Source organism: Pleurodeles waltl, chromosome 2_1, assembly GCF_031143425.1.
Source record: "Pleurodeles waltl isolate 20211129_DDA chromosome 2_1, aPleWal1.hap1.20221129, whole genome shotgun sequence".
In the NCBI taxonomy this organism is placed as follows: domain Eukaryota; kingdom Metazoa; phylum Chordata; class Amphibia; order Caudata; family Salamandridae; genus Pleurodeles; species Pleurodeles waltl.
In genome coordinates this window covers 458,599,998-458,620,141 of record NC_090438.1, presented here as the reverse complement: position 1 = coordinate 458,620,141, position 20,144 = coordinate 458,599,998, and the positions used below count along the sequence as shown (strand labels likewise).

Sequence of the window (20,144 nt, the reverse complement as noted above, 5' to 3'; positions counted from 1 at the left end):
TTGGATTTAAAATTATTCCCAAATCTCTCTGATGACGCCACCCCAAAAGATTATTGCCACGTTTTGCTACATATATTTTACCCACAGTCTCTCTTCCTTTAAATTTAATTGACATTATGGAGTAGCCAAACAAATCAATTTTTTGCCCCCCATAACCAACCGGAGAAATATCAGGTGGAATCAATTTGATATTATCATCACCAAAAATTCTTTCCCAATTTTTATCACCAATCAATGTAAACGGGGATCCCGAATCAGCAAGCACTGCAACAGTTTTCTCCCCAATATTAACATCACACTGCGGCATGACTAGTTTATCCTCTGAACACCCATCAGATTGCAAATCTCCAGCACACGTATTATTAATACACAATACAATTTGTTGATCAGCAGAAGATTCTCCCACCAAATTTATCTTAGAACTTCTGCAAACTTTCGCAAAGTGTCCTTTCTTCCCACATTTCCTACAATTAACATTTCTTGCAAAACACTTAGGATTGTTTGCCAAGTGACCAGCATTCCCACACTTAAAACATCTGATCTTAGAGTCTTTCTGTACATCATTGCTGACCCTCATTTTCTCCGAAACTCTATGTACTAACTCATTCCCACACTCATCATCAAAAGTTGAGATTGCAGCTGACATAGCTGTGTATCCCGAGACCATATGAGAACCTGTGTTCACATCCTTTATCTCCTTGACCCAAAGAATAGCATGTTCAATGCTTTCTGCAATTATAATTGCTTCCTTTAACGTAGGATTTTTAGCCAATAACTTTTCCTGAACTCTGGGATTGTTCGTACAACGTACCAATTGGTCCCGTATAAGAGATTCAGTTACATCTGCAAAATCACATGTCTGAGCTAACGTTTTAAGTGCTGCAATATAATTAGTAACCCTCTCATCTTTTGCCTGAGATCTCATGAAAAATTTGTGCCTTTCCATAACAACATTGATGCGACCGTCAAAATGCTTCTTAAGCATCATGAGAGACATCTCATAAATGTCTCTCGGTTCACCTTCAGCAGTGCCAATGCTTATAAGGTCAAGACTATCATAAATATTACGTCCCTCAATTCCCAAATTGTGCAGTAAAATTCCTTGTTTCCTTGCTGGTGAGAACTTTTCACCACCAATACCAATCAAATATGAGTCAAATAAGTTTATCCATTTCTTCCATGGCAAAATTGGTTCACCACGTTCTGATAAAAATTGTGGAGGTTGGGACATACTGAGGGGAGAATGATGAGACATAATAAACTGCGTACTGAAATGAATGAAACCAATAAAGAAAATATTAATTAACTATAGTTATCATACATTGTCTCATGTCCTTATAATGTCCTAAAGTTCTAGTAAAAGTCAGCACTCTAGTTGCTATAGTTCATCCACGTAAAGTTAGCACTCTAGATATCTAGATATCTTAGTAGGGTTTCCTTCCTTATTTCCTACTTCCTGCGAGCAAAATCCGGTGAGCACACTCCCAGTTAAGTGCTCCACACACAGCGTGCAGCGTCAGCACAGCGTCAACTCCAGCGTGAACAGGAGCCTCCCGGAGAAAGAAGTGTTCCTGGAACCAGGAATCCTGCTGCCGGCCGCCCCAAGGAAACCCAGTGACTGAGGTGAGTGGCGCTGCTGGGGAAAAAAAACAACAACAAAAATTTCGGCGTTCGCGCCAGTGTCCCCCGACTTTCTGCCTGTTCCCGTCTTCTTGCGTTAGGCAGCCATGGAAGAAAAAAAATAACCGCTCTTCTTTGAAAGATCACGACGCCCACACCGGTGTCCGCCGTGTCTCCGCCGGTTGATGGAAAATCAACAGCAATTCTTCCTTCTACTGGCAGCCTGCTCAGTTCTGCTCAGCGTGGATTCAAATGTGGATGTCGAACACCTTGTCGCCAAATGCCAAGATGTATTTCAGATATCTTTATTACATCAAAGCAACTTCAATAATCATATCGACATCCACCGGGAAAAGTCCGTCGCACTTCATCTCTCCTTCTTCTCCTCCGACTTCTCCAACCGTCTCTCTCGGAATCCTCTCATCATCGCATTCCACTCCATCTCGCTTCCCCAAAGAACCATATGACATCATAGTATACATGAAGCCATAACAGTTTGTTTCACATTGGCCTAAAGGAGACCGTGAGAGCTGTCTACCACTTTAAAAACGACACCTGCAACTACATCTGACAGAAACCTAATATCTGGTGCATCCCCGAGTAGGGAAGCGGCAAGGAGTGACTTAATGCCAAGTAGGTCTCTTGTGATGCTAAAACATGGACCTCCAAAGACTCCCTCTTCATACCCCATCAAGGGCATGTGGCAGAGCGTTTTACACTGGGAAAGGCAGAGTCATGGCTGACAACAGTGCACGACATGACTGGAATTTAGAAGCAAAACTCTAATCCGCCTATCCATTAACTACCATAAGTGAAGCATTATGCAAGTGTGCCCAGAAATATAACTCATTATCAGTACTCATAGGTCGCCCAACCTCTTTGAGAATTCTACAATCCATTCAAGCAGTTAAAAAGAAAGCTGTAGCAAACATAACACGGTTACCTATGTTAATCATGGTCACTATGTTTAAGACTTGTTTCCAGTGATTAGCATGTTTTATAAACCTTAATCTCAAACTACTTACCATTTAATTGCAAAAGAATGGGAAGTGCCAAGAAAATAACTTTTTTTTTAATCTAGCCATAATAATCAGGAAGGGCATAACAATCCTCAGTCGCTCCAGGATGACGCAGTTTATTGTTTCATGAAGGACTTCTTTACTTTGTGATTGTGAAATAAAAGGAGATTGTTTCCCAACTAGACTATTCCAATACTGTTTTCAACAGAGCCCTTGCAAAATACCTGCAGCAGCTCCAGAAGGTCCACCGTGATATGGCAAACTCAACCTGAACAAAGGAAAGACGAATCACATTGAAGGGACCCTGAAAGACCTCGGTCCGTGCGGCATTGCTTTGATATCTTTTTGTCTTGATGCACCTGTCACATATTACATTTAGTTGCACTGTATGTCTACAGATCATTACACCATAGTGACAAAACAACTCTGGCACCACATAACTTAATCTTAAAAGGAGTTGGTTTGTAGTAAATAGGTGTATGGGATTCCAGAGTTATTTACATGAGAACACAACTTTTTTGTCACCTAGATTATACTCAGTAAGTTACCTGGGAGAGAATGTTGTGGATCGGTTGCAAGGGCCTCATCTGAACACTTCTCAGTGTTTTATATTCCACAAGTTGGGATCGTCCTTCATTGGGCTTATTGCGACTGACCACAATTTCTTTGCTGAGGAAGAATCAAAAAAAGATAACACTGCATATTTTTCCAAGTCAATGAGGATGTTCTACCATATTAAAACCTGTTCTCTTTAATGTGTGTGTTAATAGATTTTCATGCCGTTGATTTATTAATGAACCAACATTATACTACATTATTTTTCTAGAGCAGTGAGACCCAGCTTACCTCATGATGTTTGCCACTCTGAGAATTTCCGAAATTTAGTTATTTTCTTACCAGATGTAGCTTTTAACTCCATCCTTAGCTAACTTAGCCAGTACAACCTCTCCAACTCAAGACTGTCTACACAGTTTGGCCTGTATCAGTCCGGTTCATATTAGTGTGGGGGATAACTGGCATGTGATCCATACCTAGTCATAGTGAGCTGGCTCTGTACATCAAAACCAATGACATTTAAATGATTTGTTACATCCCTGCATCCTGGTGAAAGATTACCAGTACATCAGTTCTTCATGATGTAGTCTCGGAGGTCATCCCGTGATTTTAAAGCTCCCCGGAAAGTTCCAGGAAGCTTGGTTGGTGATGATACTAGTATTACTAATAGGACTAATGAAGTATGTTGTTCTATCCTACCTTGGGTATGATGTTGATTAGGCTGCAGCTTTAGAGAATATGGACGCTGCAGTGAGTGTGCAACAAAGGTTGTTCTTCAGTTGCAGACCTTTAAGGTATAAAAATATGCAGGTCATAGAGTTCGTTTTTCTCATGTTAACAATTTCAGCACAGTCTTGCTTCAACCATGTTATGTTGGCAGTGCATGTGAACATAAGCAGGAGCTGTATCGTCATCTCTAAGAGCTGGGATCCTGGGTGCCATTAGGAAATATGTGGAAGAAGTGCTCCTATGGGAGAAGACATACTCTAGCCAAATCATGCTAACCCCCCAGATTATTTAAGTAAGTGATTTTGGAGGTCATGGACCACCTATGCTGTAATATAATGTGGGGTGCTTTGCTAGGCTACGGAGCAGCCATTTGCTATGTTATGTTTGAATGATAAAAGGAACTGATCCGGGGGCCCTGACTGACATCCCTCGGAGGGGTATGACCCAGTACAGAGTGAAGCAGTCGGTGGCAGTACATTATGTGGTGTGTTGCTAGCCTTATGAGTGGGTAGTTTAAACTTGTCGAATAGTCGGTGTGTTTTGCTGAGCGGTGCAGTATGTGGTAGAGCACAGATAAGTCAGGCTCCAGTGAAGTTTGAGATGCTTCGCTAGCCATGGGAGTGGAGACTGGATAGTTTAAATCCATAGAATGATGGGAACTGATCCACAGGTCCCGACTGACTAAGAAGGAGGATAAAAAATTACAACACCGACAAGTCAGGCCATGGTGCATTCCGAGTGCTTTACCTAAGACAAATATGTTTTTCATCTTCACGTGTTCTACCTTCACTCTAAAACAACATATATCATATCAACTTTCTCCCAAAACTACCAAAAACCATTATACAGATTTTATTAATTCATTTTGTAGCTATTGTTTCCCTGAATATCCCTCGCTGTGGTAATATCACCACATATATTTTTGCAACCTGATTAGCACCAGCAAGTGTGTTTACTATACTCCATAATTTATGCATATGTGGTATATATTTAACAAGCTCTGCCAAATAATGGGTCTGGTGGAGTTGGTGAGCATCAAGTTTGTATTTATAAATTCAAATTACATTTCACTAGTTAAAGCACATGCAAAGTAAATGATGCGCCACAATTAGGCGATTTTCAATCAAGTGACAAGCCAGGATTAGATCCCGAGTTCGCAGCTTCCAAAACTTAAAGTTAAGCCATGATTCCTCATGTCTGATTGCCTATCTCTAAGCTATTGGAGCAGCTACTCACTTTTCTGCTCGTACCCTGCTACGCGGGAGTTCTTTCTTCTTGCGGTGTTCATGCTCCGGAAGCGCCTGCTGTCCTCCGGCGTCATGCTGCACACGCAGGTTCAGGGTGGTGTAGTTAATGGCAATGGTGAACAGGAGCCATCGGACAGCCTTCAGGACAACCCAGTCATAGTTGTTACAGTAATCAGTGGCAGCTGCACAAGGCTCCTATAAAAGAGAAACGGACTGTCTCTAGAAATTTATGACCATTAAGAATGCCATTACTAAATCAAAAACTGGAAAACTTTGTGCATAATAGTAATACTCTCAAATGCAAAACAAACCATGGCAATAGTTCTGCATTATGGATGCACTGTCAAGCCAGACCTAAAAATCAATGTACGTTAATGACTCCCTCTTCCTATCTGTGCCACTGCCAGGGTGAAACGCTATAAATTATCTAGTTATCTAAGAAACTTTAATTACATTCCAGTGGCATGCATGTGCCCCTAAAAGCTCAAGCTCAGGCAGCTGGATAAATAAACAAAATGATCACAGCTGTGTAGAAAGCAAGCACTTTTTTGTGGAAGCACACAACTTATGTCCAATCAAACATGTTCTTTTGGCTTCCACCAAGTGGGTGGAGCCAAAGCCCCTTTCCAGGTGATTCTCACATAAATGTCGGGTAACAGTTGCGCTGCCAAGCCAGACCATGGCTCCTAAAATGTGGGTAGAGCCAAAGCCCCTCTCCTGGTCATACTCATAATTACTGGGCGACAGCTGCATTGTCAAGCCAGACCATAACTAGTCCAGACTCTCTCTCAGCTGTCAGTCAGATTGTCAGGAACTACCCTTTATTCATTAACAAAAAAATAGAATGAATTATTTTCTTTTTGAGCCTAAATTAAGCATTTCGGCTAGCTGTCAGACAGAAAGGATATTACAGCAATGTCTAATAACTGTATTACTTGTTGTATCGGTGTTCCTGTTTATGCCCAGAAGTAGGCTAAGTAATGCTTTCTGTGCTGTTAACTATTATTCTTTTAGCCAGAAAAATAACCTTTCAACAACTTCGTTCTCAGTGCTTAATGTGAGTTGGTGGTCACGGTGGGACTCATCAGCACTCATTTTTGGGAACCAGAACTTATTTTTAATCATTACAGTTTGACTGAAAACAGGCGAGAGAAAGGCACAAAAAGGGTAAAGGAAGAGAAAGACACTAAAACAATGGCAGAAAAGAAGGCATGATTGAAAAAGAACCTTCAGGAGTGAGATAAAGGGTAAGATAGTTGCTGGAAAAGGCCCTTTCTGTAGGGTTATCTCCAAACCTTTTGCCTTTCTCCTTCCATTTCTCTGACCCTCTTTCTGTTGGCTTTAGGACTCTGGGCACTTTACCACTGCTAATCAGTGCTAAAGTGCACATGCTCTCTCCCCTAAAACGTGGTATGATTGGCTTACACCTGTTTGGCAGATTTATTTTACCTGTAAGATCCATGACCTGCCGACGCTGCACAGAGCCACACTGCTCCGCTTCGCACCGTGGCCCTGGTCTCACCAATGCCGTCATCGGACAACTTCACTGGGCTGCTGCTCACACCGTGACCTGTGGGCTCCTCACTCCTGCATCGCCTGCTCACACCACAGCCTGGGCATCCCTGACGCTGCTGCTCCTGCTGACACCGGCACCGCTGCCTGCACCGTGGCCTGTGGACACCGCTTATGAGGTGCATAAAGCACTGTCCCACCCCGCACCGTATCCCCGGTCCACCGACGTCAGCATCATCGACTCCAGTGTTGTCACCAGGCATCCTGCCTGCACCATGGCCTGTGGACACCACTTGTGAGGGTCACAAAGCACCATCCAGTCCCGCACCGCTGGTGGGGGTCTACTGATGACAGCACTTCAGCAATGACGACGACGCTGCCTGCACCGTGAACTGGTGACACCGCACGTCGCACTGCCCCACCCAGGTTCACACCGCAGCCCTGGTCTCACCAAAGCCGCTACCTACACCATGACCTGTGGGCACTGCACAGCATTTCATCTCGCTTCGCACCGCAGCACCGACGCCATCGATCCCAGCGCTCCTGACTTCATCAGCCCGGAGTTCGATCCACAACGCAACGCGCCCAATGACCCTAGCACTGACTACGGAACCGTCACAGCAACACCAGTTCTCCGTAGCTCACCGCGAGGATCACAACGCTCTGCAATTCCAAAGGTACTGCTTGCGACACCATAGCTGGCCTGCGATGCTGTGGCTGGCCTGAACTGATGGTTTTGTGCCCCAGGTGGAGCTATTGACTTCAAGGAACTGTATTTTTTAGTAAGTCTAGCGGAATTCACATATTTATTACTATATGGTGGATTTTTATCGTATTTGGTCTTGTTTTATATAGATAAATATTGGCTATTTTTCTAAAACTGGTGTGGTGTCCTTTTGTAGTTTTTTCATCTATTACTATGTGTTATGTGCAAATGCTTTACACATTGCTTCTGAGATAAGCCTGGCTGCTCGTGCCAAGCTACTAAAGGGGTGAGCAGGGTTTATCTGAGCGGGTATCTCCCTTATCCTTAGTAGAGTGAGGGTTCCTACTAGGACAAGGTTCAAACCGACTGCCAACTAGAGACCGCATTTCTAACATCCTCTATGAGGGATGGTTTCATTTTTTGTGATGTCTGAGGAAGTGTGGGATTGGCTAGACAATCGGGGAGATGCCTGGTAATGGAGAGGCCTCCTGCTGGTTGCTCTGCTCTCGTCTGAGAGGAATGACAGGAAAATGACATGGCAGCCAAATGAGAGTCACGGTCCAGCACCCAAGTAGTGGTCAGACCTGATGGCACACTGGACATGGAGCAAACCTGCCTGGTGAAGGAGGAAACAAGAGCATTGATGAAGTTGGTCCCAGTGCGACATCTTCAGACAGTGGCTCAGAAGTGGTGGAGGAAACAACAGACTTGTCTGACCAGTAATTCCCAGGGCTGAGTGGAGATGCTGCCCTGGAACTCTGCTGTTGGGGCCTGGCAAGGCTCTGGATACCTCAGAAATGTACCCAGGGCTGCTTCTGTGTTGACTGCCTGGCCATTGGAAGCCACTGGGCCCTGGCAGGGACCAAGAAGCTTCTCCTGTAGTAAGCCTCTGGGACCTCATTGTGCTGCTGCATGTAATATCAACTTGCGTAGCCAACAATATAGAGGCATACTGTAAAGGGCGTTGGTGGATCTCTATGCCGCTGCCCGTCCGTTTTCTTTTTGCCTATTCTTGTTTTCATCTTCTTTTCTTTGTTACTTGGGGTCTCCTTTTTCCTTCGTTGGTGTGTAGATTGAACGCTGTGTGAAGGGTTGGGGGTGGGTACTTAGATAAGTACTGGAGTGGTTGACTGATGTAGGTGTGAGTAGTTATGCATAGTGGGGAGACTGTTCAGTGTCGGTCCCTTGGGCTGTTCATTTTGGACTGGCATGGTGGCATGACTCGCCCCTCATAGTGTTTAGTTGAGGAAGGGTTTTGTCACTTTCTGTTATGATAATACACACATGAGTTAGTGAGTTATGGGTGGGGGGGCTCAAATATGGCTGGGGAGACATGGTTTGAGTTTGCAAAAGTTTATCTGGGATGGGAAGAGGAGAATGACGAAGTTGGTATTGTTTTGTTTATGCAGCATATTGATACACAATGCCCCACACAATGGTGGGCTGGTGAGGTGGGAAGTCTGTGGTGATCCAAACTAGGGGTGATGGGCGTCCAGTATGGACTAATGAGTGGGGGGGGACTGCACAAAGTGATAGTGGGACATGTGCGCGTGATCACATGCAATGTGTGCGGCTTGAATGCCTTTGTTAAGCACTATAGAGTAAATACCTATTAGAGAAGGATGGGGGTGCACATAGTGATGCTCCAAGAAATGTACTTGACAGACAGGGAGGCACAGAAATTACTGAAAAAATATAGGGGCAAATTATTCTCATCAACTTACTGCAGTTATGCCAGGGAAGATTTGATGTGGATGGCTCCACAAGTTTCGTTCCACCCTTTTGGGTTCCTGGCAGATATTGAGGGCAAGTATATCCTGGTACATGGGATGCTGGGTGGTGTGGAGATGTGCTTCCTAAAAATGTATGTCCCGAATGTAGATGATGGGACTTTTTTAACGTGCCAGAGGAGGAGCTAATTCCATCTGTTGGGATGCCCATTGCCTTTGAGGGAGATTTCAATTGTGTGCTCGATGGGCAGATAAATAGACACCCTGTATGCATGGGGACCAAACCATGTATGACAGTGGGGCATAGGGAGTTGATGGTTTAGTTGAACTGCAAGGATATCTGGCAGGAACATCTCCCTGGTGTGGTAGAGTTCGACTGTTTGACCCCTACCCATGTTACATACAGCCGTTTAGAAAGATTTTTGTGTCAGTAGACTGCACCAGCCAATGTACTAGGGACCCAGTACTTGATGCTATTGCTGTCAGACCATGCACCATTATTGCTAGAATATGGGGTGGGGAGGCACCACCCCAGGATCCCATTGTGGCGAATCCACCCAGCGGCACGGGGAGATCCCATCTACAAAGAGGAGATCCCATTGGTCCTGCAGGCGTATTTTGATCCCAACTAAAATTCTACCCCACTGAAGGGTACAGAGTGGGATGCCCTGAAATTGGTTGTGTGGGATGACAGCATATCTCGGGTGTGTGTCGCTCTGAGGAGTGTGGAAAAGAATCTAATGCAGGTAGAGGGGGTACTTACCAGACTGCAGCAGTAGATGGGAAGGCAGGGCATAGTTGGCGGTACACTGTTAGCCGCTCAGCGAAACATGGCAAATATGTGGGACAGGTTAGAACATTATACTGAAGGGAATACCGACAGCAACTGCACCGGGGGGGGGACAAGTCTGGGAGATGGCATGGCTCCTTATATGGGAAAGACCCCCCTCACTGATCTTATCATTGTCTAACGCTGACGAAACAAAGGTGGTTAGACAGTTGGACATTAACGCAGTATTGCAAAACCACCTGGCGGGGGTGTATGGAGTGCCATAGATTGATGTGAGACAAAAGTTGGGGTCTTTCCTAGGCAAGGTGGAGTTACCCTGGCTTATGGAGGAGCAGAGGGAGCACCTAGAAGGGAACCCTTGAGAAGAGAATTTCTGTCCAGCCATAAGAGATATGGCCCATGGTAAGAGCCTAGCTCCCAGTGGTCTGCTAGTGGAATATTACAAGGCTTATTCCATCTTACTGGTTCCCAAACTACCAAAGACACTCCAGGAGTCTAGATGCCGGGCCCTATCACCATCACCTATGCGCAAGGCTCTTATTGTGATGCTCCCTGAGGCAGATAAAGACCCAAGTGACCCAGGATCGTATTGACCACTATCAGTGCTGAATGAGGACACAAAGATCCTGTCTAAGGTACTGGCCATGAGACTGCGGTAGGTAGAATTGGGCCTGGTGGAAGAAGATCATTGATGGTTCATGCTGGGGAGAGGCACACATATGAATCTTTGAAGACAGTCCCTCGTGATGGACTGAACTCAGCAGATAGGCTTGAAAGTGGCACACGTGGTGCTGGACATTGAAAAAGCCTTCAACATTCTGGGATGAGAGTACCTGTTCTGGTGCACCTCCCGTATACCAAACCTAAGGCTTGGATGCGGATGGGCAGGATAGTGGCTAAGGCCTTTTGTGTGGGGAAGGATAAAAGACAGGGATGTCACATCTCCCCACTCCTCTTTGCCCTGGCAATAAAGACCATGGCTGCATACCTAAGGCATGACATAGTCGAATGGGGGGTACGTGTCAGGATTGTGGTGCCTAAAGTGGTGTTGTATGCCGATTACACTCTTTTGTACTTGTGAGGCTTTCAATTTGATTCCGGCATTGCCGGCGGTGTTGGAAGACTTTCGTAGGGCATCCAGCTTATGCATCAATAGAGTTTAAATGATACTTTTCCTGTTGGTGGGACTGGTGGGACGGTCAAGGACAGAGTTTTTGGAGATGTGTCTGCCTTGGGAGACAGAGAAATTCATGTACTTGGGCATGCAGATTGCTCACAGCACGGGTCCCCAATATAACCTGAATTTGGGACGGGCGATTGATGATCTATGGTCATCGTTCAATTCTGGAACACACTCCTGTTCTCTGTGATGGGTAGGTTGGCCCTAAGTAAAATCGTGCTATTATCCTGCTGGCTCTATGTCATGCAGAATTCTTCCTGCAACTTGCCAATGGCTGTGTTCATGGAACTTAACAGTTTGCTGGTGTCTCTGGTATGGTCTGGCAACAGAAGTAGGGTCAAATTGGACATCTTAATATTGTACCCACATGAGGGTGGACTGGGGCTCCTGGATCTGCAACTCAATTTTCTGGCAGGACACCTTCAATATGCCGCTGTGTGTTGTGCTGAGGGCACCAACTGATGGAAGCACCTGTTGGCCGGCGTGGTGGAAGACAGCAACCTCCCCAAGCTATTGATGTGCAGCACTTGCATCCCTGGAGACAGCCCATGCATTGTGTGACAGGTGGATGTGGTCTGGGAGCAGGTGATGAGGAGGTTTTGTGGAGGGCATTGTACGCTTGGCTTCTCTCTCTTTGGTGGTTGAAGCCTTTCCGACAAATACAATCCTTGATAGATTTGACTCAGTGACTGGAGGAGGGCTGCCATATGGCAGTTGACCTCTATTTGAACTGCACCTTCATCACCATAGTGGAGGTAACCCCCTTGTCCTAAGTGGGGCTGGGACATTATCTAAAATACGCTAAGCTGTCCAGTATGGGCTGTAGATTTGGTCAACCTTCCCCGATGAACCGGGGGAGTCTCACACACTTGGTGTCATACTGAATCCGGGAATGAACAGGAGTCTCATTTCCCAGTTATATGTTGCACTAAATGCTGATCGATGCATAGGTATGTGCCCGGTCCAGCCTGGCCAGCAGGTCTGAGTGACCCTCTCACAAATGCCAAATGGAACAGGGCCCATCACAGGTGAAGGACATCGCTAGTTATTCATGCTTTAAACTAACAGTTTCAATATCTGCACCGGGCATATCTTACACCGCAGAGGTTGCATAGGATCTTTCATGGTCGTGCAAATACCTGCTCTAGATGTCATTTATCCCCAGCCCATTTTCTTCATATGACATAGAGTTGTCCACAATTGGAGGTGTACTGAGGTACTGAGGACTCTCAGAAGGGTCATGGGCTACAACCTGTATAAGACAGTCCCACATTGTCTGCTTGTGCACTTACAGCTCCCGAAAAAGGGCAGAAAAATGGCCTATCTGTTTGCAATCCTAGGGCTGGTGCGAGCCCAGAGGCACATAACGATACTTTGGATAGCCTTCACGCCCCGCCACAGCACAAATGATTGTCAGATTTGAATGAGTGATCTGTGGCAGAAGAGTGAGTGCGAACAGACGTGAACACGGAACGGGACCTGGAACTTTGGGGAGAAATGGTGGAGCACCTGGGTGAGGAGGATGAGTCAACTGATGGTCCCCCACAATCCCCCCGAGTCATGCTAGAGACTCCTTAGCAGTAAGAGCTATGTCCGAAGAGTGCAGTGTTAGCATTTTGGGAAGGGGTCTGGTAATGTGGATGTGAGATAGGGCTTGCTGACCAGTCCGAGCTAAGCCTGCTGGGATTTGTTCAATGTCTATTATTGTCATAAAGGGGTGATGGATCCTCACCCAGTGGGGATCACTTGAGACGTCTCACCAAAAAAGTGATAATGCATATGACTTTGTACTAGATAATGCTGCAATGTTCATTTGTGTTGTTGTTTTGTCTTCTATTTTCGGTGGAAAATGCTAATAAAGACAAGTTAAAAAAAAGTTTTCTTTTTTTGTAGATGTTCCTAGTTTTTTGTGGTGTGTTAGCCTGAGAGCAGGGAGCTTTCAGATTGCCAATACGTTTTTTTCGACAAGTAATTTTATTGAATTTTCAATAAAACAATCAGAGACACAATGACTGATTGCAATTTACATAGTGTCCGTATTCTTGCTCTTAGAGCTGCTGCTGCTTATGGGGGATCAGGAGCTTTTTTTTTAGGTGGGAGGGGACTGACATGACACACAACTACATATACACACTCACCTACACTTATTCATTCATACACCCACGCTCACACACTCATCCATTCACAACACTCATTATCAAACATACATGCATGCACGCACCCACCAACATTCATTAAAAAAAACACACACACTTACCTGCATCTCAGCCTCAGAGGTCCAAGGAGGGTTGGGACTGCTGCCCTCCCTCATTGGTTGATCTTATGAGGACATGAGGGAAGGCAGCAGTCCTAAGCCTCGAAGGTCCCAGGAGGATTGCGACTGCTGCCTTCCCTCATTGGCACTGACCTTAGGTCAGCCAATGAGGGAAGGCAACAGTCTCAACCTCATCACAGAGTGAGATAGGGTCAGTGAGACTGCTGACCCCACCCCACTCTGTGTCAATGTGCCACTGATTGAAATTTGGCCCTAGGCAATGCAGAACTTAAAGCTGAAGCCCCCAGGTTCGAGGCAATGTGTGACACTACCCCTTGTCACTGAGTGGGAGGGACTTGAGGACCTTTGCTGTGCCGAGGACGTAATGTCCACCAGAGCAGTGACCTCCGCAGTCCAGCAAAGTTCAGCTCAGGCAGCCAGGAGCCTGCCCAAATAGCACATGTCTAGCTCCTGGCTGCCTGACCTGAAAATGAAGAGAGACTGTCAGGCTGACCTTTGCTCAGCCTGACAGACACTCTTCTTGGGGGACAAAAGGCGAGGAGGTGTGGCCCCTCAGCCCTAAAGGATAGGCCACGGCTAATCAGGAGGTATGGGAGGGACATGCCAATGTGTGACCGATGATCAGGGGAGTGTTGTTTGACCATATGACAGTTCAGTGATGGTGGAAACAGACTATGGCCCTTATTACGAACACGGCGATGTTAACTGCCGTGTTCATGCTGGCGGTCATTAAACTGACCACCAGCCCCCCGGGACCTCGCCTGCTGGGCCGGCGGGCGGAAACATTGTTTCTGCCCGCCGCCTCAGCAGAATGCATGGCCGGGCCATTGCCTCTGTGCAGCGGGTGCAGCTGCACTTGTCACGCAGATCACTGCCCGTAAATCTAGAAGTGACCTGCACGATAGGGCACTGCACAGGGGCCACTGCACTGCCCATGCATAGAGCATGGGCAGTGCAGGGGCCCCCAGGGGGGCCCCAGAGCACTCCTTCCACCAGCCTTTCCCTGGTGGGGGAACCAGCCAGGGAAAGGCTGGTGGCGTAGGGATCATTATCCGAGGGGCAGCAGCGCTTCCCTGTCGGATAATGATTCCCTCCACCGTCAGGCCGCCTATGGCGGCCCTCCATGTGTTCTTTATATGGCAGTTCACCCCGTCATGCCGGTGGTGGTCTTTTCACCCGCCGCCGGCATGGTGGGCTGGACCGCCGGGGATCATAATGACCCCCTATGTGTCTTAAGGGATAACATGTTGGGAGATGAATTATGTGGAGGCCAGGGTGCTGTTCAGTGAAGGTTGCAGCTAGTACTAGAGTGTGGGTGGGATGTGCCCTATGTGGCAGTGGCAAGATTAGGGGAAGGTTAGTCTCCCAATGGGGCCACACCAAGATAAGGCTGTGCAGGGGGGAGGGTGGGATGTCTGGCCTAAGGGAGGGCTTCATCTCTGGGGTCACAGGGGTAGGTCATCGTCCTGGGTGAGTTGAAGGAAGTGGTCGAGGAGGGCATCCCATGCCGGGATGATGGGGCATCTACAGATGCGCAGACCTCTTCAAAGCATAGGGCTTCACCCTCTGCCTTACCCCATCGCTGTATTGCATTGAGCCAGGCTTCCAAATTAGGGGCTAGTGTGGTCGCCAGTGGTGGGTGATAGCGCATTTAGCTAGAAGTAGTGCGAGGCTCGTGAAGCATCCCCTGACTGCTATTCGCTTGGTGTTTAAGTATACCTAGGGAACAGGTGCTTATGTCTGAGAATTCCATTACTACGCGGAGCGTTTTGTGTATTGCCTGCCAATACATGGAGAGGATTGCCGATAAGTTATCACTGACTCATGATCCCAGGTTTGTGGCTCACTGGTTCTGTGTAAGGATTGAGAAAAACCAGAAGATCCAAATAAAAATACACTTCCAGATACTAAGTCCATATTTCTGTGCCTGGAGGAAAAAAACAACTACAATGGATCAGTGAGACACTGGAGTGGAGACTTCTACCTCAAGATGATTGGTACGACAGCATAAAAAGGAGCAGCAGAACTTGAGAGGTTGATAGCAACTAAACAACTTTTACTGGGGGTAACGGCCTCTTCGTCTGGCTCAGGATACATCATTTAAGATTAACGTTTATCCCCTGCCTGTGCCTCACTTGTGTGTGAAGGGCACATCCAATTGTTCTTCTGGTTGCTGCTTAAGCAATGAGCTAGACAGGACAATCATACAGAGGAGCATGTTTCTCTCTTTCATCTAGCAATGAGCCATGCGAATATCACCACCTGCAGACAACTGTGAAGGTCACCCTTCTACATATTAGTTTGATCCTATAGAAATTAGGAGGGTAGCTCCATACTTACAATACGGCACAAAGACTTGTTCTCATTCACTAGCTTCTCCAGAGATAGCGCCTCAATAAGCTCGGATGGGAGCAGAGTGCTTGACTTGTCTTGTTTGTTTGCAAGTCTAGAATGGAGAAACACAAGTAAAGGCGACCATCAGGTGTGCAAATTCAATATTCATACTGTACAAACGCATTTTATTCTCACTCACACCTAAGTGTGGGAGAGCAACAAACCCATTCTGGCTGCAGAACACATCTCTGTGATTGACACTCTTTCAAAGCCTTTGGTCAGTATTCCTATATGGATGATTATATAACTATGTTTCTTGTTGCTTTGGAGTGAAAACCCGTGCTGAAGACATGGGCATGCTGCTTAAATTATTTCGCCCGTATGCTACACTGTTAGTCATGTGTGCTCATAGTTAACCACTTCTAACAGCATGCTTTGATTAGAGTCTCCCTCTACTCATAGCCTGACATATTTTTATATCTAATTTGCTCAGGGAAAATGTGTTTTACTGAGAAAACCAGAGTTGATGCATTTTATGTATGAATTAACTTTAACCGCTGATTACTCATTTCATCATTTTTCGCCTTGATCCACCAAAGATAGAGACCAATTATGAGAAAGTGGATTGTTAATTGGGGGTGGATGACAGTACACCCACCAGAAGATATAATGTCACTGTTCTTGTTAGTTTCAGTAAAGGTTTCAGTACTCTAAACCTGAGCTTGGTCCCTGGTATTTCTGGCAAGTGGTTAACAGGCATAATGTAAGAGAACGTGTAAATCTATTAGAAGTAACAAAACAGGTAAATAGTCCATAACACAAAACAATAAAAATCATACTTTAACCCCTTCGCTGCCAGGCCTTTTCCCCCTCAGGTGCCTAGCCTTTTTTTGCCTGTTTGGGGGAGTTCACTCTTAGGCTATCATAACTTTTTGTCCACATAAGCTACCCACGCCAAATTTGCGTCCTTTTTTCCAACATCCTAGGGATTCTAGAGGTACCCAGAGTTTGTGGGTTCACCTGAAGGAGACCAAGAAATTAGCCAAAATACAGCAAAGATTTTGTTGTCTTCAAACAAATGGGAAAAAAGGGCTGCAGAAGGCTTGTGGGTTTTTTTAACCTGAAAATTGCATCAACAAAGGATTTGCGGTGCTAAAATCACCATCTTCCCAGCTTTCAGGAACAGGCAGACTTGAATGAGAAAACCCAATTTTTCAACACAATTTTGGCATTTTACTGGGACATACACCATTTTAACTATGTTTTGTACTTTCAGCCACCTTCCAGTTAGTGACAGAAATGGGTATGATGAAACCAATGCTGGATCCCAGAAAGTTAAACATTTCTACAAAGTAGACTCTGAATTCAGCAAGGAGTAATGTGTGTAGATCCTACAAGGTTTTCGTACAGAAAATAACAACTGAAATAAAAACATATTGAAATTGAGGTAAAAAAACAGCAATTTTTCTCCACATTTTACTCTGTAACTTTTTCCTGTGATGTCAGATTTCTGAAAGCAATAAACAGTTACATCTGCTGGACTCTTCTGGTTGTGGGGATATATAGGGCTTGTAGGTTCATCAAGGACCCTAGGTACCCAGAGCCCATAAATGAGCTGCAGCTTGCAATGGATTTTCATTCTATACCGGGTATACAGCAATTCATTTGATGAAATATAAAGAGTGAAAAATAGGTATCAAAAAAACCTTTGCATTTCCAAAATGGTCACAAGATAAGGTGTGGAGAAGCAGTGGTTATTTGCACATCTCTAAATTCTAGGGTGCCCATACTAGCATGTGAATTACAGGGCATTTCTCAAACAGATGTCTTTTTTACACACTGTCTTACATTTAGAAGGAAAAATGTAGAGAAAGACAAGGAGCAGTAACAATTGTTTTGCTATTCTGTGTTCCCCCAAGTCTCCCGATAACAATGGTACCTCACTTGCGTGGGTAGGCCTAATGCTCGCGACAGGAAACGCTACATGGACACATCACATTTTTACATTGAAATTGGACGTGTTTTTTGCAAAGTCCCTAGCTGTAGATTTTGGCCACTAGCTCAGCCGGCACCAAGGGAAACCTACCAAACCTGTGCATTTTTGAAAACTAGACACCTAGGGGAATTAAGAATGGGGTGACTTGTGGGACTCTCACCAGGTTCTGGTACCCAGAATCCTTTGCAAACCTCAAACTTTGGCCACAAAAACACTTTTTCCTCACATTTTGGTGACAGAAATTTCTGGAATCTGAGAGGAGCCACAAATTTCCTTCCACCCAGCATTCCCCCATGTCTCCCAATAAAAATGGTACCCCAGCTGCGTAGGTAGGCCTAGGGCCCGAGACAGGAAATGCCCCAAAACACAAAGTGGGCACATCACATTTTCCCAAAGAAAACAGAGCTGTTTTTTGGAAAGTGCCTAGCTGTGGATTTTGGCATCTAGCTCAGCTATCACGTAAGGAAACCTACCAAACCTTTGCATTTGAAAACTAGACACCTAGGGGAATCCAGGATGGGGTGACTTGTAGGGCTCTCACCAGGTTCTGTTACCCAGAATCCTTTGCAAACCTCAAAATGTGGCCCAAAAACACTTTTTCATCACATTTTGGTGACAGAAAGTTCTGGAATCTGAGAGGAGACACAGATTTTCTTCCACCCAGTGTCCCCTCAAGTCTCTCGATAAAAATGGTACCTTACTTGTGTTGGTAGGTCTAGTGCCCGTGCAAGGAAATGCCCCAAAACACTATCTGGACACATCAAAATTATCAAATACAAAACTACCTGCGTTTTTGGTCCTGGGCTCAGCAGCCATGCAGGGAAACCTACCAAACCCAGACATTTCTGAAAACTAGACTCCTGGGGGAGTCCAGGGAGGTGTGACTTGCGTGGATCCCACAGTATTTTTTTACCCAGAATCCTCAGCAAACCTCAAATTTAGCAGAAAAATCTAATTTTTGCCACATTTATGTGTGGGATAACCTCACCGGGACCGTGATTCCCCTTCCATCCCTGCCCTGGGGGCTCCGAGGCGATGTAACAGTTACTTCCTTGGCTACTCAGCACCGCAGCCAAGGACGTAACTGTTACGTGCTTGGCTGCGAAGGTGTTAATTTATAAAACATAGAAATAGAACATACTTTAACCAGTACGTGCTGAGAATAGCTTGGAGCCGTCCTCAGTCACTGCTCTCGTGTGTCCTTCGCACACAAGTGGGAAATCCCTCTGGTGAGAGCACCAGGGAGATTTCTTCCAACTGAAAATTGCCTCAGAGATATGGAAGAGCTTCCCCAGCTCCCAAGGCTATTTCAGTTTTGTCATTAAAATGACGATCAGCGCACATAGCGCGCTGACATCATTTCAATGAAAATTAAAGTGAAATGAACCAATTGTCTCATTTCACTTTCACTGCATGGGTGCTCAGGGGCCTACCTTAGCCCCTTGAGCACCCATTCAGATGAGGGAGGTATCATTGGAAAGGGGAGAATATCCCCTTTCCAATGGTCATTTCACTAGTGGATTCCTGTTTGGGGACTGACACAGAAGGGCAATCCCCAAGCAGGAATCCACCCACTAGACACCAGGGAGGGAATAGGGGCCTCATGGGCAAGGGCGTGAGCTCCTCCTTAAAAATGTATATTTTCCAGTCTTTCTGCTCCCCCCCACCCCCCCCATGACATAGATGAGGTGAATACCACCATCTGCTCCCGGGGGAGGCTGGCAGAAATCCCACTAGACAGCAGGGATTACTTTTTTCATTGTAGGAGTGGTGGCCGCCCAGCATGGGCAAGCCCATGCCCCCACCCCTAAAAAAAGAAATAAAAGTATTTCTGCCCCTCCGGAGGGGCAGATAGTAGCAATGATCCCATCTGTCCCCTTGGGGGTAGGGGTGAGGAAGCCCACTAGATAGCAGGTCATACTTTTGCTTTTTTATTTGTAGAAGTGGAGGCTGCCCAGCATTGGCACTGCCATGCCCCACCCCATAAAAATAGGGACACAATCTTTCTGCCCCGTGGGAGCAGTTGGGGTCAATTACCACCATCTGCCCCTCCAGGGAGCAGAAACCCCACTAGACACCAGGGATCAGTTATTTTTTAATTGTAAAGGTGTGGGCTGCCCAGCACAGTTATGGCCATGCCCCCACCCCCCACAACAAAGGGAAACAGTATTTCTGCCCCTCCTTCTGAGAGTCAGATGGGACAATTATCCCATATACCAGGGATTACTTTTTTTAAATTGTAGGAGTGGGACCATGTCCCCATCCCCTAAAAAATGAGTAAACATTCTTTCTGTCTCCCTGGGGGCAGATGGGACAATGACCTCATCTGTCCTCCCAGGGGGGCAAAAATCCCACTAGACACTGCAACTACTTTTTTTTCTGTAATTATAGAGGTGGGGGCTGCTCAGCAAGGGCCTGGCCATGCCCCTACCCCCATACAAATAGGTAAAC

At 45.9% G+C, this 20,144-nt stretch overlaps 1 protein-coding gene across 2 annotated transcripts in view; it reads right to left on the bottom strand.

Moving 5' to 3' along the window:
• ARL13A (ARF like GTPase 13A) overlaps window positions 1–20,144 on the bottom strand; it is a 253,452-nt gene that overhangs the window by 81,399 nt on the left and 151,909 nt on the right. For both annotated transcript variants that reach the window (XM_069213306.1, XM_069213316.1), the window contains exons 5-7: window positions 15,704–15,809; window positions 5,160–5,365; window positions 3,188–3,308 (exon numbers count right to left, since the gene is read on the bottom strand). In XM_069213306.1, coding sequence (XP_069069407.1) covers window positions 3,188–3,308; window positions 5,160–5,365; window positions 15,704–15,809 — 433 coding nt within the window. The remainder of the gene's footprint in view (window positions 1–3,187; window positions 3,309–5,159; window positions 5,366–15,703; window positions 15,810–20,144) is intronic.